Source organism: Psammomys obesus, unplaced genomic scaffold (assembly GCF_907164565.1).
Source record: "Psammomys obesus unplaced genomic scaffold, mPsaObe1.curated_primary_1811, whole genome shotgun sequence".
In the NCBI taxonomy this organism is placed as follows: domain Eukaryota; kingdom Metazoa; phylum Chordata; class Mammalia; order Rodentia; family Muridae; genus Psammomys; species Psammomys obesus.
Genome location: NW_026596440.1, coordinates 5,393,069 through 5,413,947, shown reverse-complemented (window position 1 = coordinate 5,413,947; position 20,879 = coordinate 5,393,069). Strand labels below are relative to the sequence as shown.

Below are 20,879 nucleotides of genomic sequence, written 5' to 3'. Positions count from 1 at the left end.
AGCTCTGAGGCCGTCTGAAAGATCCTTCTCTTGAGGAGTGCACCCTTTGCCTTCCAGACCCTCAACCTGGAGCCTGAGTCTCCAGTGTGACACATGTGGAGCATGTGCAAGGCCAGCTGCAGCTGTGGGTCTGTGCTGGGTCCTCTCACCTCGACAGCATGAGTAAAGGCTTAGGATCTCGGTCTAACGGAGAGCTGAGAGGAAGCAGCCAGTTCAAGGTGACCTGCCATCGGCAGAGGGGTAGCGGGGTGCCTGGAGAAGGGATGCAGAGACATTCCCAGGCCCATCCCACCTCTGTGGAAAGTGAAAGTGCCAGAGAGCTCCGGATCCAGGGAACAAAGAGCAGCAAAGGAGAAGCCCGCGCTCTCAGAGCGCAGCCCCCTCCCCAGGCTTACACGGGCCTCTGTTCTTCCTCTAAGATCCTAAGGGAGGTTTGGCTGGTCCAAGGTCAGGAAAGGCAGATCTGGGATCCCACTTGGATTTACTGGATGGCCGCCCTGGGCCATCCTAGAGCAAAGAAAAGCTTGCCTACAGGAAGCCGTAGGTCAGTGAGACCACCCATCCAGGAGTCTGTACCTCGAGCTCTCCCAGGTGCCACCTAGGCACCTAGGCCTTCCATAGGTACCTCCACCAGCTGTGCAACTCCTCCCTAGTCCCGTCAGAGTTCCCAGATCAAGTAGTTTCCGGTGCTCCAGCCTCTGGGCTCCAGACAGGCCATGCAGAGAGGTGGAGACCGCGCCCCCAGGGCTGACGGAGCCGCTCAGGCCAACAAGGGAGACTTATGCAGTGGGCTCCCCACGCAGCCTGAGCGAGGAGCAGGGTAGTGAAGTGTTGGGACGGAACAAACAAGGCCAACAAACCATCAGCTCAAGAATCCTCTCCCGATCCCGGGTCACTCCCCCGAGCCAGGCACGCAGCGGCTGGCCCTCCAGACCCCTTCCCAACGCCCCGCTACGAGCCGCGGGCCGCCGCCAATCAGCGAACCAGAGCGGCCGGCGGCGGCGGGAGGGCCCAGGCTCTGCCTTTGTCCCGCGGCAGGTGCGGCCAGGCTCACCCGGAGTAGGGCAGGCAGGATCCCCACTCTCGGGAGACCCCGGTTCCTCCGTGCGCTCAGCAGCCTCGTCCCCGGTGCCGTCGGCGCGCGCCTCCACCGGCACCACCGTAAAGTTCGTCGGCATGGCTCCGCTACACTCCGCTGTGCCCCGCAGCCACTCGCCGCTGCTCCGTAGCAGCCGCCGGACTCCGGCGTAGGGGCGGGGTCCGACCGGCCCGCCCCAGCCGCCATGTGACCTCACCTGCCCGCCCCCACGGCCCAGGAAAAGTTTGCCAGGGGCGGGACCGGGCGGCCTCCCAAATGACCCCGCCCCCTCAAGGCTCCACCCCTGCAACTGTAGCCATAGTTCTGGGTTACCCCTCTAGAACGCTGCACCCTCAAGGACTCCGCACCCACAAACCCAGCCCCTAGAGGCCACTGCCAAATGAACTGCCCACAGCAGCAGACCTCCCTCAGCACCTCAGGAGAGTGCAGTTCCGTGTCCGCAGGACCGCGTCTTCCCCTCACCCCTACTCACAGCACAGGCCCCGTGCCCTCCCGCCCTCCAAGAGCTAGACTCATCACTTCCTCAGTTTCAGTTCTCCCATTTTCTTTCCAAACTCCCGCGGGCCTCTTCTCTCACCACCTCAGAGATCACGACCTTTTCTCTCAGCCTGTCTGCAGCTCAGCATCCCTACCAACACTGGTGATCTGAGCCTGGGCCCTGACAAAGTCAGGCTGCTAACCTAGCCCAGGGAATGATCTATGGCTAGTCGGGGGACAGGGGGTGTGCACCGAGGCCCCATCCAAGAACATCACTGGGCTCTGGAGCAGGCCCCAGCCAAGACCCAGCCTCTTTGTACCTGCTGGCAGGTATGTCCCACGACCCAATCTGGGGAACCCTTGTAGCCCAACCTTGGAGGGTGGCACATCCTCCCTTAGGTTTGGCTCCAAGGAAAGGTCAATAGTGCAAGAAGTGACAAGGGCACTACTGACAAGAAGCTCTGAGCAGAGTTTCAGAATACCAACATGGAGGTGATAACAGATCTTCCTTTGGGGACCCTATACATTTTCAATGAAAGGCTTGTAAAAATAAGAACAGAAACATATATTCATCAGGGGAGAACTAAACTAAAATGTTAGGGCAGGCTTGGGGTATAGCTCAATAGGAGAAGGTTAATTTCAGAGACCCTTGTATAACATCCAACACATCCTGCAAAAAGCTATAGCCCCCAGGTGCAATGAGTCACCCAAAACTGTTTTAGGTGGTCAAACAGAAACACAGGTGATGGAGCTAGAGCTGCTTGAAACCTGTGGAACGAGGCCAGCCAGGATAGGTTGGCCCGGTTCAATCAGGGACAAGGTGTGTAAGGCAGCTGCCAGGCCAGTGACCAGGCTGGGATGCAAGAGTTACTGGACTTTGCATATACTACCAATGAGAATAACATTTTGAAACCAACTCAGAAATGCCATTTCTGTGAAAGCCCAGTTGTGCCCAGGGTGGCCTGCTTTCTGCCCTCTGCCAGGAGGGAGCTTGAGGGAAACATGGGCCACTCTGTAATGGCCCCTTATACAGTTAACTCCAGCTCCCGTGAGGGGTAGGGTGAGGTTTGCTATCACAGGTTTTCCCAGACCAGCAAGACCTTAGGGTGCCTCCTCTTTAGAACACCCTTGGTTGTTGAAAGATAGGGAGGCATTGCTGAGGAAGGGGGTGGAGGAGAGACCGGACAATCGTCCACTCAGCTAAGAACAACCCCCTGAGGGCAACCACTCAGTCACCCTAAGAAGGGTTGAAACAGTTCAGCACTGAAACTCAAAAGTGATGCCTTCTCTGAACAGTGTCACTATTAGGCTCATCCTCAAAGTGAGCACAGAAGGGTCATCTGGAAGTATTGGAGCCCTTAAGGGGTGAGCATACAAGGTACAAGGAAGAGGTGACCCATTATAAGTGGGTCAGTACAGAACTCTCTGTGGAGAGCTGCTTGTTTGAAAAGCTGCTTTGTTATTTATTGAAAAACATGTTTTCACCCTGGCCTTCACCTTGAAACGGAGAAAAGAGGAAGCTTCTGTGGTCATAAAAATTGGACTCAACAAATAGCAAGGTGTTTTGTCTGTCTGTTTTGAAAGTATAAGTTTACCATGTTCTATATGTCTTGGTTATAGATTATTGATCATTGTGTATGTTTAAAATCTGTAACATAAAGTTAACTTAAACTTAAAACCTAGGGACGTAATTCATATCCCAGAATTTGGAAAACTAAAATATGTTCACGTAACAATTGATACTTTTTCAGGATTTATCATGGCAACTCCCTTAACAAGAGAAACCACCAAACATGTTATAAGTCATTGCTTAAAATGTTTTGCTACAATTGGTATTCCTTCCATTATAAAGACTGATAATGAATGGTTCGGGATATCTGTGTCAAGCTTTTCAGAGTTTTTGCGCTCAAATGACTATAAGTCACAAAACAGGTATTCCATATAATCCTCAAGGCCAAGAATTTGTTGAGTATGCCATGGATCTTTTAAGAAACAATTACAAAAAATAAAAGGGGGGTTATATCACCAAACACCACAGAAGTATCTTAATCATGCTCTCTTTATTTTAAATTTTTTGAATGGGGATATACAAGGCCATTCTGCAGCTGATCGATTGTGGCACCCTAATACCAAAGATAATTATGCCCAAGTAAAATGGAAAGATCCAATTACTGGAATATGGCAGGGCCCCGACCCCGTATTAGACCCCATATTAATATGGGGAAGAGAGTATGCTTGTGTTTTTCCACAGGATGAAGAAAGAGCCAGGTGGATCCGAGAAAGGCTGGTGTGATTTGCAGGAAATGTTCCCCTGAAAGGAGGATGTTCCTGCTGCAGACCACGGTGAATTCTGTCCTGATGGTGAAAGGAGAGCTGTATTGGGCTTATGCTCCTGACCCACCTTTGCTACATTCTGCTCATGGGAGATGATATTGTGCAGAGAAACCTTTTAGATACCATGTGACTAGACTTGATTGGTCTGGTAATCAGGACAATTCTCAATAAAATCTAGAAGAAAGGGAAAGAGGACTGACTATGGGATTCTGATTCTGGTTTTCAGTAGACCTATATTTGGAAGCTTGCTGCAGAAACTCTCCGGAGGCCCTGTAACTGTAATTCCTCCTTATGCTTTGTTGTTTGGAATGTTAACATTTTTATACAAGATCCAACTTTTAAGGTTTCTTGCCGTCAATGTAAACTAACAAACTGTTTCTAAGCTTTCAAATGGACCGCAGGCTCCACAGCCTTCTTTTATTATGGTTCCTGTGAATGTTTCTCAGACTTGGTATTCTGATAAGGGATTTTGTGTGCTAGAAGCAGACCTAAGAGAATGGTTGGATTAATTATTGCAGGTATTATAGCCCTCATGGTTATCTTTTTACATCACTTTTATGGAAAACATGTTTTCACCCTGGCCTTCACCTTGAGACAGAGAAAAGAGGAAGTTTCACCAAGTTCCTTAAAGCTTGTTTGTGTGACCTTGGACCATATCTGCTATAAGGAAGTAGTTTTAGAAAAGAAGTTTGGTGCTTCCAGGAACTTCTTTTTGTATTACTGTGACTTGTTTTTGCTTTGCCTATAAAAAAAGGAATTGAGGAATAAACCCATGCTGCAGTGTTACTGACAGCCCTCTCAAGCTGATCCCATGTGTAGTATGACTTGCTTTAATTATTTCAATCCTCACTCCCCACTCAGGAACTGCTCGACTCTGCTGGCAGGCTCTAGAAGCTCTCCCAGAACCAGAAGCCCTCCTGTGACCCTCTCAATCTCATCTTCCCACAAGTGACCCTCTCTGGACAGACAAACACTTGATACTTGGTCCACCTTGCTCCCTGCCCTCCCCCTCTGTTGTTTTTATGACAGGGTCTCAGAGCCCCAGTTGGCCTCAAATTTTGATATATAGCCAAAGATGACTGAATTTCTCCTGATCCTCCTGCCTCTACTTCCAAAGTACTGGGATTGCACACGTGTGCAGACATGCCTGGCTATGGTTCATTTCTCAGACGTGTTGCTCAGCAGCAAGGTCACTACCATGACCCGATATTCCCGAGTTGGAGAACACTGAACACTGCACCCAGTGAAACTAAAGAGGAGTACTGAGCATCCACTCAGGCATTCGGGGAGCTCAAGCTGGGAGGTGGCAGCCACGGAGATTAGCTGACTTAGAGAACGAAGAACAGGGAACAGGGCAGAGTAGCCTATGGGACTATTTTAATCTCCATGAAGAAGAGCTGGAAGATTTCCATCGACCTGGTATGGAGAGCCTCAGGACCAATGCAGCACCAAGTGTTTTAACTTGGAAGAGAACTTTAACTTGGCTCACACAGAACCAGTGGCCAGCTACCACACCTTCCTGGCATGTAAGGGCTGTTCTGCTGACTTCCAAGGTTACCGAAAGGGATGTAACTGTGCTCTATAACTGCTCCAGACAAGACACCAACATATGATGGGTAAATACTCAGCCTGTGAAAACACATTTTTCTTGACATTTTTCATACATGCAGAGGTTAAAGGCTGGGAAACTCTGAGAACGTTATTCAGTGAGCATCACATGGTGAAATTTCTCAAGTGCAATGATATATGCATCATCTATTCCACTGTCCCCTCGCCTTGCTCCCTCCCTCTCTCTGTGCATGAGTGTATGTATGTCTGTGCATGCTCGTGCTGTTAGACGTGCACACGTACAGTATATGTGACAACCTCCACGGTGGGCCCTTTGGCCCTTCCTTTTGTTGGAGATAGGGTCTGTGGTTGGTTTAGGACTTTGACACATAGCCTGATCTAACTGGCCACTGAGTTTCCAGAGAGCCACCTGCCTCCATCCACCATCTCCCAGTAGTGCTGGGATTACAAGTGCAAAGGAGCACCCAGACTTCTATGTGGGTTCTGGGGCTCAGTAAAACACTTGCAACCGGGCCCTCTCTCCCAGTCCTTCTGAAGTGCTTTTAAAGCACAAAATCAAGAAATAAGATGCAAAGTCCTGGCCCTCCTGTCACCTTCTTCCCCAGTCTGACTCTCAGAGATGAGCCTGCCCTTGCTTACAGGAACCAGCCAGGCCACACTGCAGCCCTGATACCCAGCTATTACATGTACAGTACATGTACAAGGTGGAGCTGCTGCTGTTGCTCCTTTATGGCATCACCCACCCCAAGCTGTCAGCTTCAAGAAACCATGGCACACCAGCCACACCTACTCCTACTGGACTACTTGTCTTATAAAAGATCCAGGGCTATGGTGCACAGTCATAGGCAGAAAGGAACTTTCTGTAGACGCTGGGCTTTGTCATCCACAACCCTAGGCCCTGGCACCTGAGGGTTAGCCCAAACTAAACCCTTCCTTGCGAGGCTGCCTTCAAAGGAGACCAGGGATAGCCTGCTTTCTATAGGACTTCTCCAAGGCACATTATTCTAGCAAGGGTCAGGAAGGGGCTACCTAGCACTGTTCTGTGAGGTGTGAGCTAGGGACAAGCGCCCTGGGCTCTGGTAAGGTCCCTCGGCCTTCAGTCAACCAGCTCCCCGATGCTATTCTTTCTTCATCCAAAATCCAGCCCACTTAGACCAAAGGTGTGCCCAGAGTGTCACCCAAAAGGCCATTCAATGTCACGGTCTGGTCAAACTCTCAGATCACACTGGCCATCACTGCTATCAGTTCAGGGTCCTTCTGCTCAGCTTCAGGGACTGACAAGTCCAGCTCACTGCTGAGATGCTCTCAAGCCATGCAGGCCTCACCCAGACGTGGCTCTCAGAGGCTAACAAGAAAACATAGCTTGCAATGTTGTTTGTCATCAGCAGCTTCCAAGTGCAGATCTGCCATAAGTATCTCTTTGTGACCTCCAAATGGGTAAACTGGGAAAATATTCTCCATGAAAATCTGCACATTTTCTGTTCCCCTGGAGCATGGGTGGGGAAGGGAGCCCAGTGCACATGACAGCCACTATACATACGTGGATATTATACATATAGGTGGCTACAGAGCAATAGAAAAAAAAGCCAAGACTAAGCAGCTGCTCCACAGCTGCTCCCAGGATTTCATGCGTAATCTGGAGCTACCTTGGTACACTGTATGGCAGGGACGAAAGAACCAATGATCCAGAAACACCAGCGCAACAGACACCAGAAGAGTGAGAACATGTTTACAACAGCACAGACCACAGAAATTATAGTTTCCCAGAGTATCCACACAGTCCTGAAAGTTAGAGCCATTGCCACACATTTTACAGGTGCCCTCATGACCTTGCTGAGGACCAAAGCAGGTGCTTGCAGTTTTGTCCACCCATGGTTTAAAGTGGAAAACTCAGACCAGAGGACTATATAGGAGACCCCTCCCGTGCAGTGGATGTCATGCTTCTGGTGGGAACAGGGGTGGTGTGCACAGAATTCAGACTGCACAAGTGGGTCTCACTATGCTTGAGGTGCCCTCCGTAAGAGAAAGGAAAAGGATTCAGCCTTCGAAAGTAGAGAACTACTCTGCTAGTTTCTAATCTCAACACCTAAAACTTGCTTCACGTTGTTTCAGAGATTCCAGAACTACCTAACCCAGTGTCCTGCATCGTGCCCAAGTGATTGCCTGCTGGTCTGCAAGTTCCACATTTAGTTGGCAAAGAAAGACCTGGGTTCTGACACATCCTTTTTGTCAACAGAGCAGGACAAGCCAGCAAATGTTTGTTAAGTCACAAAGCCAGCCAACATGGTATAAAAGGACTCATCTGGTTCCCAAATCCATGACAAAGGTGCCTGGCTCCAAGGCACAGATTTCTACAAGTGGAATTCCCGGTGGTCCATCTCACAAAATGGATCTGGCCCCATGGTGGCCAGCTTGTACCAAGGCCAGGAAGAGCCCCAACCCTATCTCCCCGGTAGCTCACAGCCTCTATAGCCACACTGCATAGGGAGGAGGCCTAAATTCAAGGCCAGTGCTTGCTCTCTCAGCAGGACAGCAGTGGAACATTCACTTTAACCCTGGAACACCTGAAGCTCTTTAATTACCCTGGGGTGTGTGGTACATATATATGTGTGTGTGTGTATGTATTTGTATGTATGTATGATATATATTCATATATACTGTATATATATATATATATATATATATATATATATATATATATATATATACACATACATACATACTGTAAGTTCTGTTCCTCTAGAGAACCCTAATGCTCGGCCTAAGCCCTTTTTGTATATAGCCTCAAATAACCCTGGAAGACAAGACTGTAGGCACAATAATAACATAATGCCTTTTCTGTCTGTTCCAGTGGCCAAGCCACTTGCTCAAAAAGGATGGCAGGGTCAAGATAAGGAAGCAAGTTCTAGGAGTCTGGAATGAATGGAAGGGCCAGGAAGCCTCTGCCTATCAGTGCCCGGCTCAGGCACCATGGAACTCATGCCCAGGCTGCCCTTAGGAACTGTGAAGGTTCTGCTGAGAAAAAGCAGTTATCTGCACATCCTGGACTCAGAATAGATGCTCACTCTAGCAGCCAGTAACCTGTGGGTGCTGGAATGCCTAGATGTGTGGCTCCTGAATGGCAGGGTGAGTCCCACACCAAATTCCTCAAGCTCAGCAGTCCACTCCTAGGTGGCAGCTCCCAGATGGCATCACAGCTCTGGCTGCGCACACAGTAGGACAAGGGTAGCTCTAACTCAGGCTGCAGAGATAGGGCTAGCTTTTCCCCCACAGTGCTCTCCTCCCCTCTACCCCTTCATGCTCTAGACTTAGTGTTTCTGACATTCAAGCTACATCAACTCACCCATTCTCCTTCTCGTTTGACTAAAGGTCAGGACAAGCTGACCCTCTGACCAAGCCAGGCCCCTCTCCTTGTGGGCCAGCCAAGGACAGGGGGACTTGTTAAATCACAAAGCCGACATAGTATAAAAGGACTCAGCCGCATCGCTGTGGCCATAAAGACTGCCACAGGTCACTGTCCCTCTAGCTGTTGCTGGCATCTTGTGGGTGATTGCTAAAAACATCTACTTAGAGCTGGCAAGATTACGCAGTGAGTAAAGACACTTACAGCCCAAACATGATAACCTGAGTTTGATCCTCTCCAACCCAAGCAAAGGTAGGAGAGAATAAAGTTCACAAAGTTGCCCTCTGACCTCTATATGCATACCATAGAATATCCCTGCCCCCGCATCACTCACTATATAAAACATAAAAAAATAAAACAAATTAATCTAGTCATTTCATTGCTTTTTCCTGGTTTTTTGGGGATTGGTTTTCTGAAATGGGTGTTTGTTTGCTTGCTTGCTTGCTTGCTTGCTTGTTGAGACAGGACCTCGATGCACAGCCCTCATTGGCCTTGCACTCAGTATGTGGACCAGGCTGACCTCCTGCTTCTGACTCCCAGGTGCTGGGATTATAGGCATGCACCACCACACACAGCTTTGCTTTTGCCTTTTTAAAGGAATTTATTCTGTTTAATTGCAAAAAGAAAATACAAATAGAATAAATGCTAACATCATCCTGTGGTCTGAAATAGTACCCACAGCTGTAATCATCACCAGCAGACATCCTCGGCACTTTCTCCTCTCCTCACAACACAGCTCTGTCCCCAAGAAACGCCAACTCCTCAGCCTGTGACCCCTCCTTTCTTCCTGGTCTGTGTGACTCTAGAGACAATCACGAGAGTGGAGTCACACATTTGTCCTTTCGTGACTGGCTTGATTCACTGAGCACAATGTCCTCGAGGCTCATCCATGGAGCGTCCCAATGTCCTTCCTTTTCCCATCCAGTAACATTCCAGCATTTGATGGAGCATGCTTTGCTTACCTGAGGGGTACTCGAGTTCTTTCCACCTCCTAGCTATTGTGAATAATTTTTTTCCTGTTAAGTGAGTTTCTCCTGTATGAAATGAGCGGGACAGTTCCTAGGGTACATATCCAAGCAGAATAAAAGTCGTTAAAGGGCACCGCTGCCTTCGTAGAGAACCACACATTCACATACAACCTATCTGGGAGAAAAACCAAGACATGGCGTGGTGAAGTCTGTCTGCTGGGGCTGGGGGATGACTTCCTGCCCTGCCTAAATCAAACTTATTTTGTAATGTGCGCAACACTGTCCAGACAGAAACACTTCACAGTCCTTTAAGTTAGCCAGATGTCACTGCCCAGAGATAGGCAGGCTGCCTCCCACCATGATCTCTGTCCTATTATTAACCTAGTGCAGATAACGTGACTCAGGCCTGTGACAAAGGTCATTCTTTGGTTGCAGGCAGGTGGAAATGGCAGTCTTACAGACCCATTGTTGCTGCACAGAAAGGCACCTCAGCAATCAAGACAAAAACTACTGCAGGACCTTTAGCCCACTGGAGAGGCCATAGATACCAACCTAGGCCCTTGCACCCTGGGGCTCAAACATCTGTAGTGCAGCCTGCTGGGAAATAATACCAGTTTCTGAAAACCCAGAGGAGCCACCATGGAATCCCAGAAGGACTTCCAGATAAATGAGTGAAATTGTCCAGCCAGGTTTTACACACTGAGGGGCAGCTTGCCCAGCAAGGCCATAGAGTGACTGGAGACTGAGGCACTATGGTCAGTAAATCCTGGCCAAACGGACTGGCTTTTCGTCTTCTCACATTTTAAAGTTCAACTTTTGCTTTGAAGACTAAACTAAAACCTACCTCTTTTCCCTAGCACTCTTCTTCTATTTCATTCAAAGAAGAGAGAAGGAAAAAATATGTTTGCCTAGCAGTGGCTGACTGAGATAACTCTCTTGGCTTAATCACCTTGTTCAAACCTTAAATATTTGGCTTATGTCCCATGACAGAGTCAGACAAACATAATGTTAAAAATTGCTGCCATCAAGAGTGAACTTCTTTGTGTAAATAATGCAAGTCATTAATTTCTGTTGCCTCAGGGCATGAGTTAAAAATACATTTTGAAAATGAGCTTTGATTGCTATTGAAGTATAGCAACATCACATGGCCTCACGACTCTAAACTCACTGTACCAGGTCAACCTCCCCCAAGGCAAGCTAGAGCGGTTCTACTGCTCAGTACAGAGATGTGCAATACCAGGATATGGCCGAGTCCAGAGACAGAAAAAAAAAAAGTCTATAGACACAGTGTGGGGCTAGGTGTGCAGATGCACGAGGCTCTGAGTTCAATACCTATTACCATGAGAGGGAAGGTAGAGGAGGGGAGGGGAGGGGAGGAGGAAGGGGAGGGGAGAGGAAGGGAGGGATGGGGAGGGGAGGAATCAGGGTCACCATGTATCAGTTACTTCATTTAACAGGCACATGCAGTTATATTGTACCCTACACTGCTAGGACTGCGAATGTTTTGTCCTAGGGGTGCTGTATGTTTGGGAAAATAGCTATGCTCATCCTGACTTAAAAATCTCTGTGTCTCAGAGCCTAACTTGACTATCTTGACTGTCTGGGAAGCTCCAGGCAGCAGTGGATGGAGACAGATGCTGGGACTTGCAGCCAAGCATGGGACAGGGCTCCTGTAGAAGTGTTAGGGGAACGAGGGAAGGACCCGGAGGGAACAGGAACCTCACAAGAAGACCAACAGAGACAACTAACCCAGAGCAATGGGGACTTTCAGAGACTGAGACATCAACTAAGGAGCGTGCACGGTCTAGACCTAGGTCCCCGGCAGACATGTGGCCGATGGGCAGCTTGGTCTTAATGTGGGTCCCCTGTCGAGTGGAGGAAAGAGGTGTGGGGGCTAGGGGAGGTGCTGTTTTTAACATGGACTCTATTGCCTGCTTTTGGATCAATTCTCCCTGGCAGGGATGCCTTGCCTGGCCTCAAGGGATGAGGATATGCTCAATCCTGATGTGACCTGATGTGCTGGAAAGGGTTGACGAGGGAGACTCTCCTTTTCAGGAGGGAAAGGGAGAGGTGAAGGGGGAAGGAGGGCAAGGGAGGACTAGAAGGAGAGGATGGAGGGGCCACCCTTGGGATGTAAAGTAAATAAACTGAAAAAAAAAATTTTTTTTTTAATTTCTCTGTCTTTCTCAGCCAAGTGGTGGTGGTACACACCTTTAACCCCAGGACACGGGAGGCAGAGACAGGCAGATCTCTAAGTTTAAGGCTGTCCTGGCCTACAGAACAAGTTCCAGGACAGCCAGGGTTGCACAGAGAAACCCTGTCTCAAAACAAAAACAAAAACAAAAAAAAAAAGGAAACAAAACAAAGAAACCAAAAAATAAGCAAAAATCTTTCTTCCTCTCTCTTTGACCTTGTGTTTTTAGTTTCAGCTGAGTGAGTTTAATATATTAAAAATAAGAAAAGCAAAAATATTTTTAACCCCATCTCTGGTCATGGCAGAATTCTTGTTTTTAGTGACCAAAGAAAGGGTAGACCCAGGAGACTGGAATGTCTACTGCCTAAATTACCACTCAACAAATGCATCCTTGAAGATGAAGGCAGAATCAAGACATCTCCAGACCCATAAAACCAGGTGCATCCAGGCAGAAGGCCTGGTCCTGAGAAAGTTCAAAAGATGAAGGCCATGAAGGTTAATCTAAGCTACAGCCTAGACATGGCAACAACGGCTGTGTGGAACAGAGTCCAAAAAAACAGATGCCTGTGAGGCAGGCTGTAATTCGTAACAGCACAGAGGTCTCAGGTGCAAATGGCCTTAATTACAAGTTCTCTGAGCAAGACAAGGGCAGCTGTTTCAACAAAAGCTCAGGCCACACCCTGAGAAAGCAATTCCTCCTTACAGAAATTGCTTTTCTGAGAGAAGAATATGGGTCGGTTGTAGAACAATTTCCTGGCACGCGCCTAGGTTCAATCCCCAGTATTGCAACAAACAAATACTGCTTGTTCAACCCCAAAAGAGGCAAAAGAAAACACCCCTGGCATTCACTGCAGGGGCTGCAAACCCAAGAGAATAATGGATAATGTCATGTGAGAAGCTAGAGACTTCAAAACACTGGGCTTGGTAACTGGTTAAAACAACAACAACAACAACACTAGACAGCAGGAAAAAAAAATCAGAGATTATTATTAAGATAGAACAATACTAACCTAGCTGGCATAAGTGCACCTGTCTGTCACTCCACCATGCAACCCTTACACTATGGCTTCTCATCTCCACCAGCTGGGAACCAAATAGAATGTAATCTCTGTTCACAAAGGAATGAGCAGAAAATCAGCCACAAAAAGACCACAAGAAAAGTGTCTAAAGGCTTGAGGATTTAAGCAACACATTCCAAGGACCTGACGTCTGTAAGGAGTCACAACTGAAATCTAACACTATCTTTTCCCCAGAGTGGGGGTTGGGGAGTGAGTTCCCTCCTTTTGGATCTAGCAGTGATTATAAAGACAGTCCAGGAGGTTTTTGTTGTGTTTCCAGGGAGCCATGTGGAAATCCAGCCCCAGGTACCTGGCTGCCCCACACAGCACCTCCCGCTGGTTCTAGCGTGGGAATCGGGGAATGGGACCTGATTCCAGAGGAACAGATCTTGACGGGAAACTGCATCTTCGTAAATGTTTAGGGTAGATGAGGTGACGCTGTGGTATGGTGGGCACTAACTCCATGCCTGGCATCCTCGTGGGAAAAGATCTGAAGACTCTGAAGGAGATGACAGAGACCCTGTTCAGCAAACAGCGCTGAGAACGACACCCCCGTCTCTAGGGCCAGACCTTGAATAAATCTGATCTTCCTCCCAGCTCCCATTTCTTGAATTTTGACTTTTGAGAAGTTGGAGATGAATCCAGCAACAGTGCTTACCATCCTGGCAGAAATGAAGATATCTGAGATATTTGTGCCCCTCCCTGTGGTTATCAAACTATTAAAACTATGGACCCCAGAGAAGTTTGAATTTTCTCAGGAATCGTTTGCTGAGAGAAGGAAAAGGCTGAATGAAGCCTAGTGCTGGCCAATCCGAGAGGTTATTTCCAGGAAAGAGATGTCTAACAGTTGTGACAACTTGTCAGACAGGGCAGACTGGAGCGGAGACAATGGCGACACGTAGAACAACACCAGGGCTCCTTAGTCATGCATACATCTTGGCTTCTATTTACTTTTTTTTAATTATTCAGTTTATTCACTTTGTATCCCCCCTGTAGCTCCCTCCTCCCCTCCCAACCCCACCCTTCCTCCCTTCTCTCCACCTATGCCCCTCCCCCAGTCCACTGATAGGGAGGTCCTCCTCCCCTTCCCTCTGATCCTAGTCTATCAGGTCTCATCAAGAGTGTCTCTTCCTCTGTGGCCTGGTAAGGCTGCTCCCCAGGGAGAGGTGAGCAAAGAGCAGGCCAATCAGTTCATGTCAGAGACAGTCCCTGTCCCCATTACTATGGAACCCACTTGGACACTGAACTGCCATGGGCTACGTCTGTGCAGGGGTTCCAGGCCATCTCCATGAGTGGTCCTTGGATGGATTATTAGTCTCAGAAAAGACCCCTGTGCCCAGACTTTTTGGATCTGTTGCTCTCCTTGTGGAGTTCCTGTCCTTTCCAGGTCTTACTATCTCCCACTTCTTTCATAAGATTCCCTGCACTCTGCCCACAGTTTGGTTATGAGTCTCAGCATCTGCCTTGATACCTTACAGGGTAGAGCCTTTCAGAGGCCCTCTGTGGTAGGCTCCTGTCCTGTCCTGTCCTGTCCTGTTTCCTGTTTTCTCCCTCCTCTGATGTCCATGCCTCTTTGCCTTTCTGAGTGGGGATTGAACATCTTAGTCAGAGTCCTCCTGTTTAAACCTAAACTTCATGTCAGTTCCTCAAAGAGATCAGGAGAATCACTGCATCTTTTTGTTCCTCTTCCAAACCTGGCCGTACTGGCTTCTCACTATTACTTGTTTGTTTAATTGTCCTGTTGAGGACAGGTGACTGGGCCTGGAATGTTAGGGTAGCCAGGGCCCAGGCTCTGACACTCACAGCTCCAGTGACACTGCAACTCTCTCACTGAAGAAATAGCATTGGCTCAGGATCCCTGAAGACAAAGTTCTCAGCACAAAGAAGATTTATTTGCTTCAGAGGGGCAAAGGGCAGAGAATTTGAGACAAAGATAGGAGATAGAGGATGAGGGAGAAGGGGAAGGGTAAAGAAGAAGGGGAAGGGGTAGAGAGGCAACAGATGTGGCCATTGGCAAATGGTGGCTTTATAGGTAAAATAGGAAGACCCATGTTGATGAGGTATTTAGTTTTAACTGGTCAGGTTGACTAGATGAGCCAAAGGAGTTTTTAATACTTTGACAGCTGGACCTTGGTGGCCAGCCTCAGGAGAAGAAAGTGGCCAAATAAGGAAAGAGACCCTAGTGGCTAGCTTTAGGAATGTAATCTAATGGTTTTTAGCAAGGCAGAGGGAATCAGGTAGAAAGGCAAGGCCTGCCAGAGCCATATTTGCCATGCTTATGCTAGCACTACATCCAGGTAATTTTTTTTAAAGAGCATTAGCTCTTAAAACTAATTTAAAAACTTAAGAATTGCATTGGTAATCAAGAAACTGACTGGCTGAGAACTCCGAGGTGTGGCACATTTGTGTGACCACTGGCCTGAGGTCTGTGAACTGTACACTACTATGTAAAAGTGCCATCATATGTGAGCACACATTTACTGCTCTCAGTGCCCCTGACGTTCCCGTCATAGACAGCTTGAGGGGGGCATCTTCCATAACAAGAGTCTTTGGGAAAAACAGGCTAAGCTGTGGCCCTAAGGAGTCCTGCTGAAACCAAGGTTTTGCAGCTTCTACAGAATTGTACACTCAGACTTGCCCCTTATTTAAATGTCACATAATGAAGCCTCATAAGATATCTCTGGGAAGGGGGCACACACACCCTAAGATCTACCTGGAACAACCTAGGCTCTTCCCCACAGAACTAGATTCTGGTGCACAGAGGATGCTGCCTTGCCTTCTTCCCTCAGGCTTGTTCTAGACTGGGCACAACTGCAAACATGCTCACACAGACACACAAAGGAGCCTCGGATTCACCCTGGCTGCCTTCCCATTCTTGCAGTGATTCGTGGCTTGATCTGCCACTCCTTCTCTTTGTCTGTGGCATGGCTAAGTCCCCATTACCTGCTCTGATTCTGTCATACTCTCTTCACAGCCCCATACAACCCTGCCACCCCCGCAGTGCTTGGGTCAGATCCTGAGTTTCCAAATCTGATGGCCACACATAGTGAAAGACTATACCCTTGAAAGTCATGCTAACCACTGGCCCTCAGGGCTTGCTGTTCCTAGAGCATCATTATGCCTTCCCACAATGTGCTCCCATAGTCACAACTGCCACTGCTGCTGGCTCCTTCATCCATCTTTGTGGGCTGGCCTGAGTAGCATAAAGTGCTGCCACAGACTGAGTGAAGCTGAGGATTCACTGGTGACACTTCCCCCCCTCTTCCTGAGGCAAAGGGTCTTGCGGAGCTTCAGCACAGGCTCACAGCACACAGGCCTACAAGAAACATGCCCTGAGACTCCAGTCTCAAGATGACCACAGACACTGTCAGTGCTTCCCCTATAGAAGGTTACCTTCATTTCCTTTCTTTTCCTCCTCATTGGATTCCTAGCGGGATGGGAAAGCATGGGCCAGGTGCCTAGCTGGCACCAGCCAACCTCAACCCAGAGTACGATTGGCAGCTCTAGGCAGGACTTCAGTCACACAAATAAACCCAAGGGCTCTCAGGAACCACCCATTGTTTCAGGAAGGAGGCTGCAACTCCACTCAGCTGGATATAATTTCTGGACATGATTAAACAGGAAGGAAATAAAAGACTCTGGCTGAGATTACATTCAGGAGCACCATGGAGCCTAGCTCTCCAGGATCTGCGTTGCCAGAAACTAGTGTTTAACCACACCCGCTGTTGTCGTCAGAGGCAGCTCTGTTCTGCTATTGTCCCCAAACCTGAGGCCATCACCCACGCCTGGCCATGAAGCTGTGGGGTTGGAGTCAGGCACAAAGCCTGTTAGCACCAAAGGAGCAGCCGAGGCCCATTCTGCCTTTCCCCCTACACAGGAGAGTGTAAACTCCCAGGCCCGCCTGAATTGTTACCCACTTGGCTTTATTTCTAGCTGTGGGTCAGAACTCACACTGGGTGTAGTGGTGTACTCTACTAATCCTAGCCCTTGGGATATAAGAGGATCAGAAGTTCAAGGCCAGCCTCACCTACCTAATTACTTAAATGCTAGCCTAGGCTGTGTGAGGCTTTGCCACAAACAAACAAATCCTAAAACTGCTTTTGTTTGTTTGACCCGAGAGTTTATCTGTGAGTGAGTCTTCTGCTATTCCATTGAGGTGGCAGCCCAGAACCCTCCAGTATCTCCCAGAGCCAATGGTTCCAGGGAACATGTGTGTCTCAGGAAACGGGTCAGAATGACCTTTAGTGCTACTTGCCAGACGTCAGCTCAGTTGTATTTCCTATTAGTTCATGGCTGCAGGAGTCTTGCTTGAGCCAGCAGGTGGCTATCTTCCACTTCTGCACCCTACCTCCTTCCACAGAGGGCTCAGGTGTCTCAGAAAATGAGTCATTGTGAGATAGGCCTGTTGGGGAGCCTACTGGCCCAAGAAGACCTTGGTGGTCTCAGTATTAGTTCACAAGTCAATGCACTAGCCCACTCCTAGGTTGCTTAGCCACCTGTGATATCATTGGTCGCCACCTCCAGGGGTCCTTGATAAATAGACCCCTGCCTCTTATCTGTCTCTCTCTCTTTCTCTCCCTCTCTTGCTTCTCTCTGCCCAGCACATGTTGACCAGCGATCCACATTACCTCTGCATCTGTCAGAGTCTCTCCCAGGAGCCATCCTATTCTCAGGGGCCCCTTGTGAAGTGCTATGTTTAGTGGCAGTTGGCTGGGGCCCAGTATCTCGCAGGCCAGGCTGCATTCACAATTAGTGGGAGCTGCAGAGGTGTGCTGGGTTGGATGGGTACAGAGGACATGTCCTGGGCATGCCCGCCTGTAAGCCAGTGTGGCTGGGGCCTGTTCCTGGGAAGACATAGGTCTCTCTTGTGCCTGAAGCTGAAGGAGACCCAAGCCTACAGGACCTGCGACCCCTCCCCTCACCCACACCAGTGCAGCTCCAAACCTTAGTTATCTTATCCTAGGTAAAGGAGGACATCAAGTCCCCAAGGTTCCAAGTTGGTTGTCACTGTCTGCCACCAGGAGCGCCTGCTTCTGGCAATGTTTTAACTTCAAGCTGCTGGTACTTCCTTTTCACATTACTCTGCTCGGCCTCCCTCCTCCCCCAAGCCTCCTTAGGGAGCACTGTTCTGTAAACAGAGAGACGAAGGCCCAGCACTACCAGGGGCATTGGTTTGCCCAGGAACATGGGCTGATGGGCTGTCCCAGCCCTGAGCTGTCTAGTCCAGAGGGACAAGAAAGCTGTAGTTACCAAGCAACGAGATGGAGGCATCAAAGGAGTGTAGGGCCCCAGGGAGGGCACAGGTGGGCAGCAGAGGGACTACAGCAGAGCCTGGTAGAGGTGGCTTCAGGGGATTCCCTGGTAAGCAACTGACAAATACCTGACCTGGCAGGGTCAGTCAGGGTGCTGGCCATGTAGGTTACAGTGATCTCCTAGTGAGCCACAATAGGAAGAATGATGGTGAGGAGCAAAATGGTGGGGAGCGGGGCACAAAGGACAAGGGCCATGAGTCTGCAGGGCATTTCCCAGAAAAGCTGAGAAGGGCTGGTGTCTCTGAGGCCTCTCTCTCTCTGGTTTGCCGATGCCCCAACACTCTGTATCTTCTCTTATTCCTTCTGAGAGGTCATGGATCCTCTCTTCTGGTAAGGTCACAGTTCTTTCAGTCCAGGGCCTCCTTACAACCTCCTTTAGCTCTCATTTCCTCCTTAAAGGCTCTGTTCTGGACATTTACTTGGAGGCAAAGGCTTTCACCTATGCACCAGCCCATAGCAGGATATATCATTTATATTGATTTTCTGAGAGATCCTCCCTAACCCTCCAGTCTTGTTTCCCTACCCAGGGCTCTTTGCTGGCTCCTGAGTCCCAGGTGGTGTGGTAGCCCCGGACAACCCTGCATACATCTTTGGGGGCCTGATGCTGCTTGATCTCAGCACACCACAGACTTTCCTCAGTCTACCTAGCAAACCCAGCACTACAGCAGGGCCTTATCACTAGCAAGATCCCAGCTCACAATGACCCAAGTGGCATCTGTGCCCAGGTCCTAGCCACTGCAGTCTTTCTGCCTTCCTCAGCTGCTCCTTTTCTTGTTCCACCTTTCCCCCAGGGAAGGAGGCTCTGAGATACAATGGCTGTGCAGACTCATCTAACACGTTCCCAAGCTGAGCTCAGAGCCAGGAAAGAATACAAATGTAGATTTCTAGAAAGGCATCTCGAAACAGCCAGCATCCACCAGGAAGTGGCGAGTACCCGATTCTACCTCAGGTCACCACTGGGGCCCCTGACACAAAAGTGACTTCAGTGACGACAGCCCCTCTACTGACATCCCGTAGACAAAATTCTGAGCATAAAAGCCTTCCTCATCCACCATTCTTGATCAACACAAGCCTTGAGTGGGAAGAGAGGCACCCTTGGTTCTCACAGTGCAGGAACTGACACCTCAGGAAAATAAGATGCCAAAGCTGCCCCATGAGCACTTGCTTTGCAAGGGATCAGAGTGTGCATCCATCATCTGGTCCTTGCTGGCAGACTCACAGGCTTCCAGGTGGGGCTCCCAAGAATCACAGATAGCGATGTATGCAAAGTAAGCAAGGAGAAAAGAGCCAGCACCCGAAAGTCCTGCTCACGGCCCCTTTTGCCAGTTTCATAACATCACAATGACAGAACAACATGTTCAATCACCCAACACTAACTACACAACACAGAGCACAGATCATGTGGCTGGTTGGGAAAACCCGTGGAGACAAAGTTATTCTCAACTCTGATTCCTCCCAGGATGAGGCTGGAACCCAAGGCAGAAGTCTCACCACTCTACAGTACCATGCAGGCCACAGGTGGCCTCTGTGCTGGCCTTTCTGAGTATTCTGAGTCATGGCAATTTAGAGAGATGGAAACTGAGGCTCAGCCTTGCTATGGGTCACAAGGAAGAGTCGTTACGCCACCAATATCAGCTGCCCTATTTACCTTCTGTCTTTTTGGTTGTGGTTTTTTTGAGACAAGTTCACTCTGTAGACAACAGGCATGTACCACTAGGCCCAGACACTTGCTTTCTTAAATTCTGTTTGGTTGAGTTTACAATTAGTTGTTGTTGTTGTTTTGTTTGTCTTCATTGTTGACCCTAATAAGACAGGGTCTCGTTCTATAGGCTAGAAACTATATCCTAAAACTCACTATGCAGCCCAGGCTGACTTCTAACTCTTGAAAAACCTTCTGCCTCGGTCTTCTGAGTGCTGAGATTACAGCCATGAAATTGTACACAAAGGTATAATGATTTGCCTTTAAAATTAGAATGAAAGCACAAAGCAAATAAAAGAATTTCTAAGCAGAAAATAACTTCTGATACACTAGATAGGACTTCCAACACACCAAACCTGCACACAGAGGGAGTGGTGTGTGTCTGTGTGTGTGTGTTAAAAAGGTACATGACATATCCACATTCCCAATCCCACCCTTGGCCCCTACAGGACCACAGTTACAGGTAATAGGATGTAATTTAGAACAGGAAGATCCCTAGACAAAAATATCTGTTGGAAGAACGCCTTGCTGAGAGTAATTTAGATGATAAAGGACTCCTCTGAGAACAGCTGCCTTGGTGTAAATTGATTTAATCAGACTGACACTCCTCCTCCTCCCCTGAAAGGAGCCAGCATAAGATGCTCTCACCTCCAGGAAGGGAGGACAGAGAGGATGTGGTTTGCTTAGGCCTCTACTTCCTGTTTGCATCTTCTTTTCTGGTGTGTGTGTGTGTGTGTGTGTGTGTGTGTGTGTGTGTGTGTGTGTG

At 48.7% G+C, this 20,879-nt stretch overlaps 1 protein-coding gene across 2 annotated transcripts in view; it reads right to left on the bottom strand.

Annotated features, from left to right (window-relative positions):
- The window catches only part of Slc12a7 (solute carrier family 12 member 7), a 76,941-nt gene that overhangs the window by 50,187 nt on the left and 5,875 nt on the right, over positions 1–20,879 (bottom strand). Inside the window, exon 1 of one of the 2 annotated variants that reach the window (XM_055597917.1) lies at positions 1,055–1,231. The exons of the other annotated variant lie outside the window; for it this stretch is intronic. Coding sequence (XP_055453892.1) covers positions 1,055–1,178 — 124 coding nt within the window. The 5' untranslated portion in view covers positions 1,179–1,231. Of the gene's footprint in view, positions 1–1,054; positions 1,232–20,879 lie in introns of those variants that run through there. 2 annotated transcript variants of the gene reach the window in all.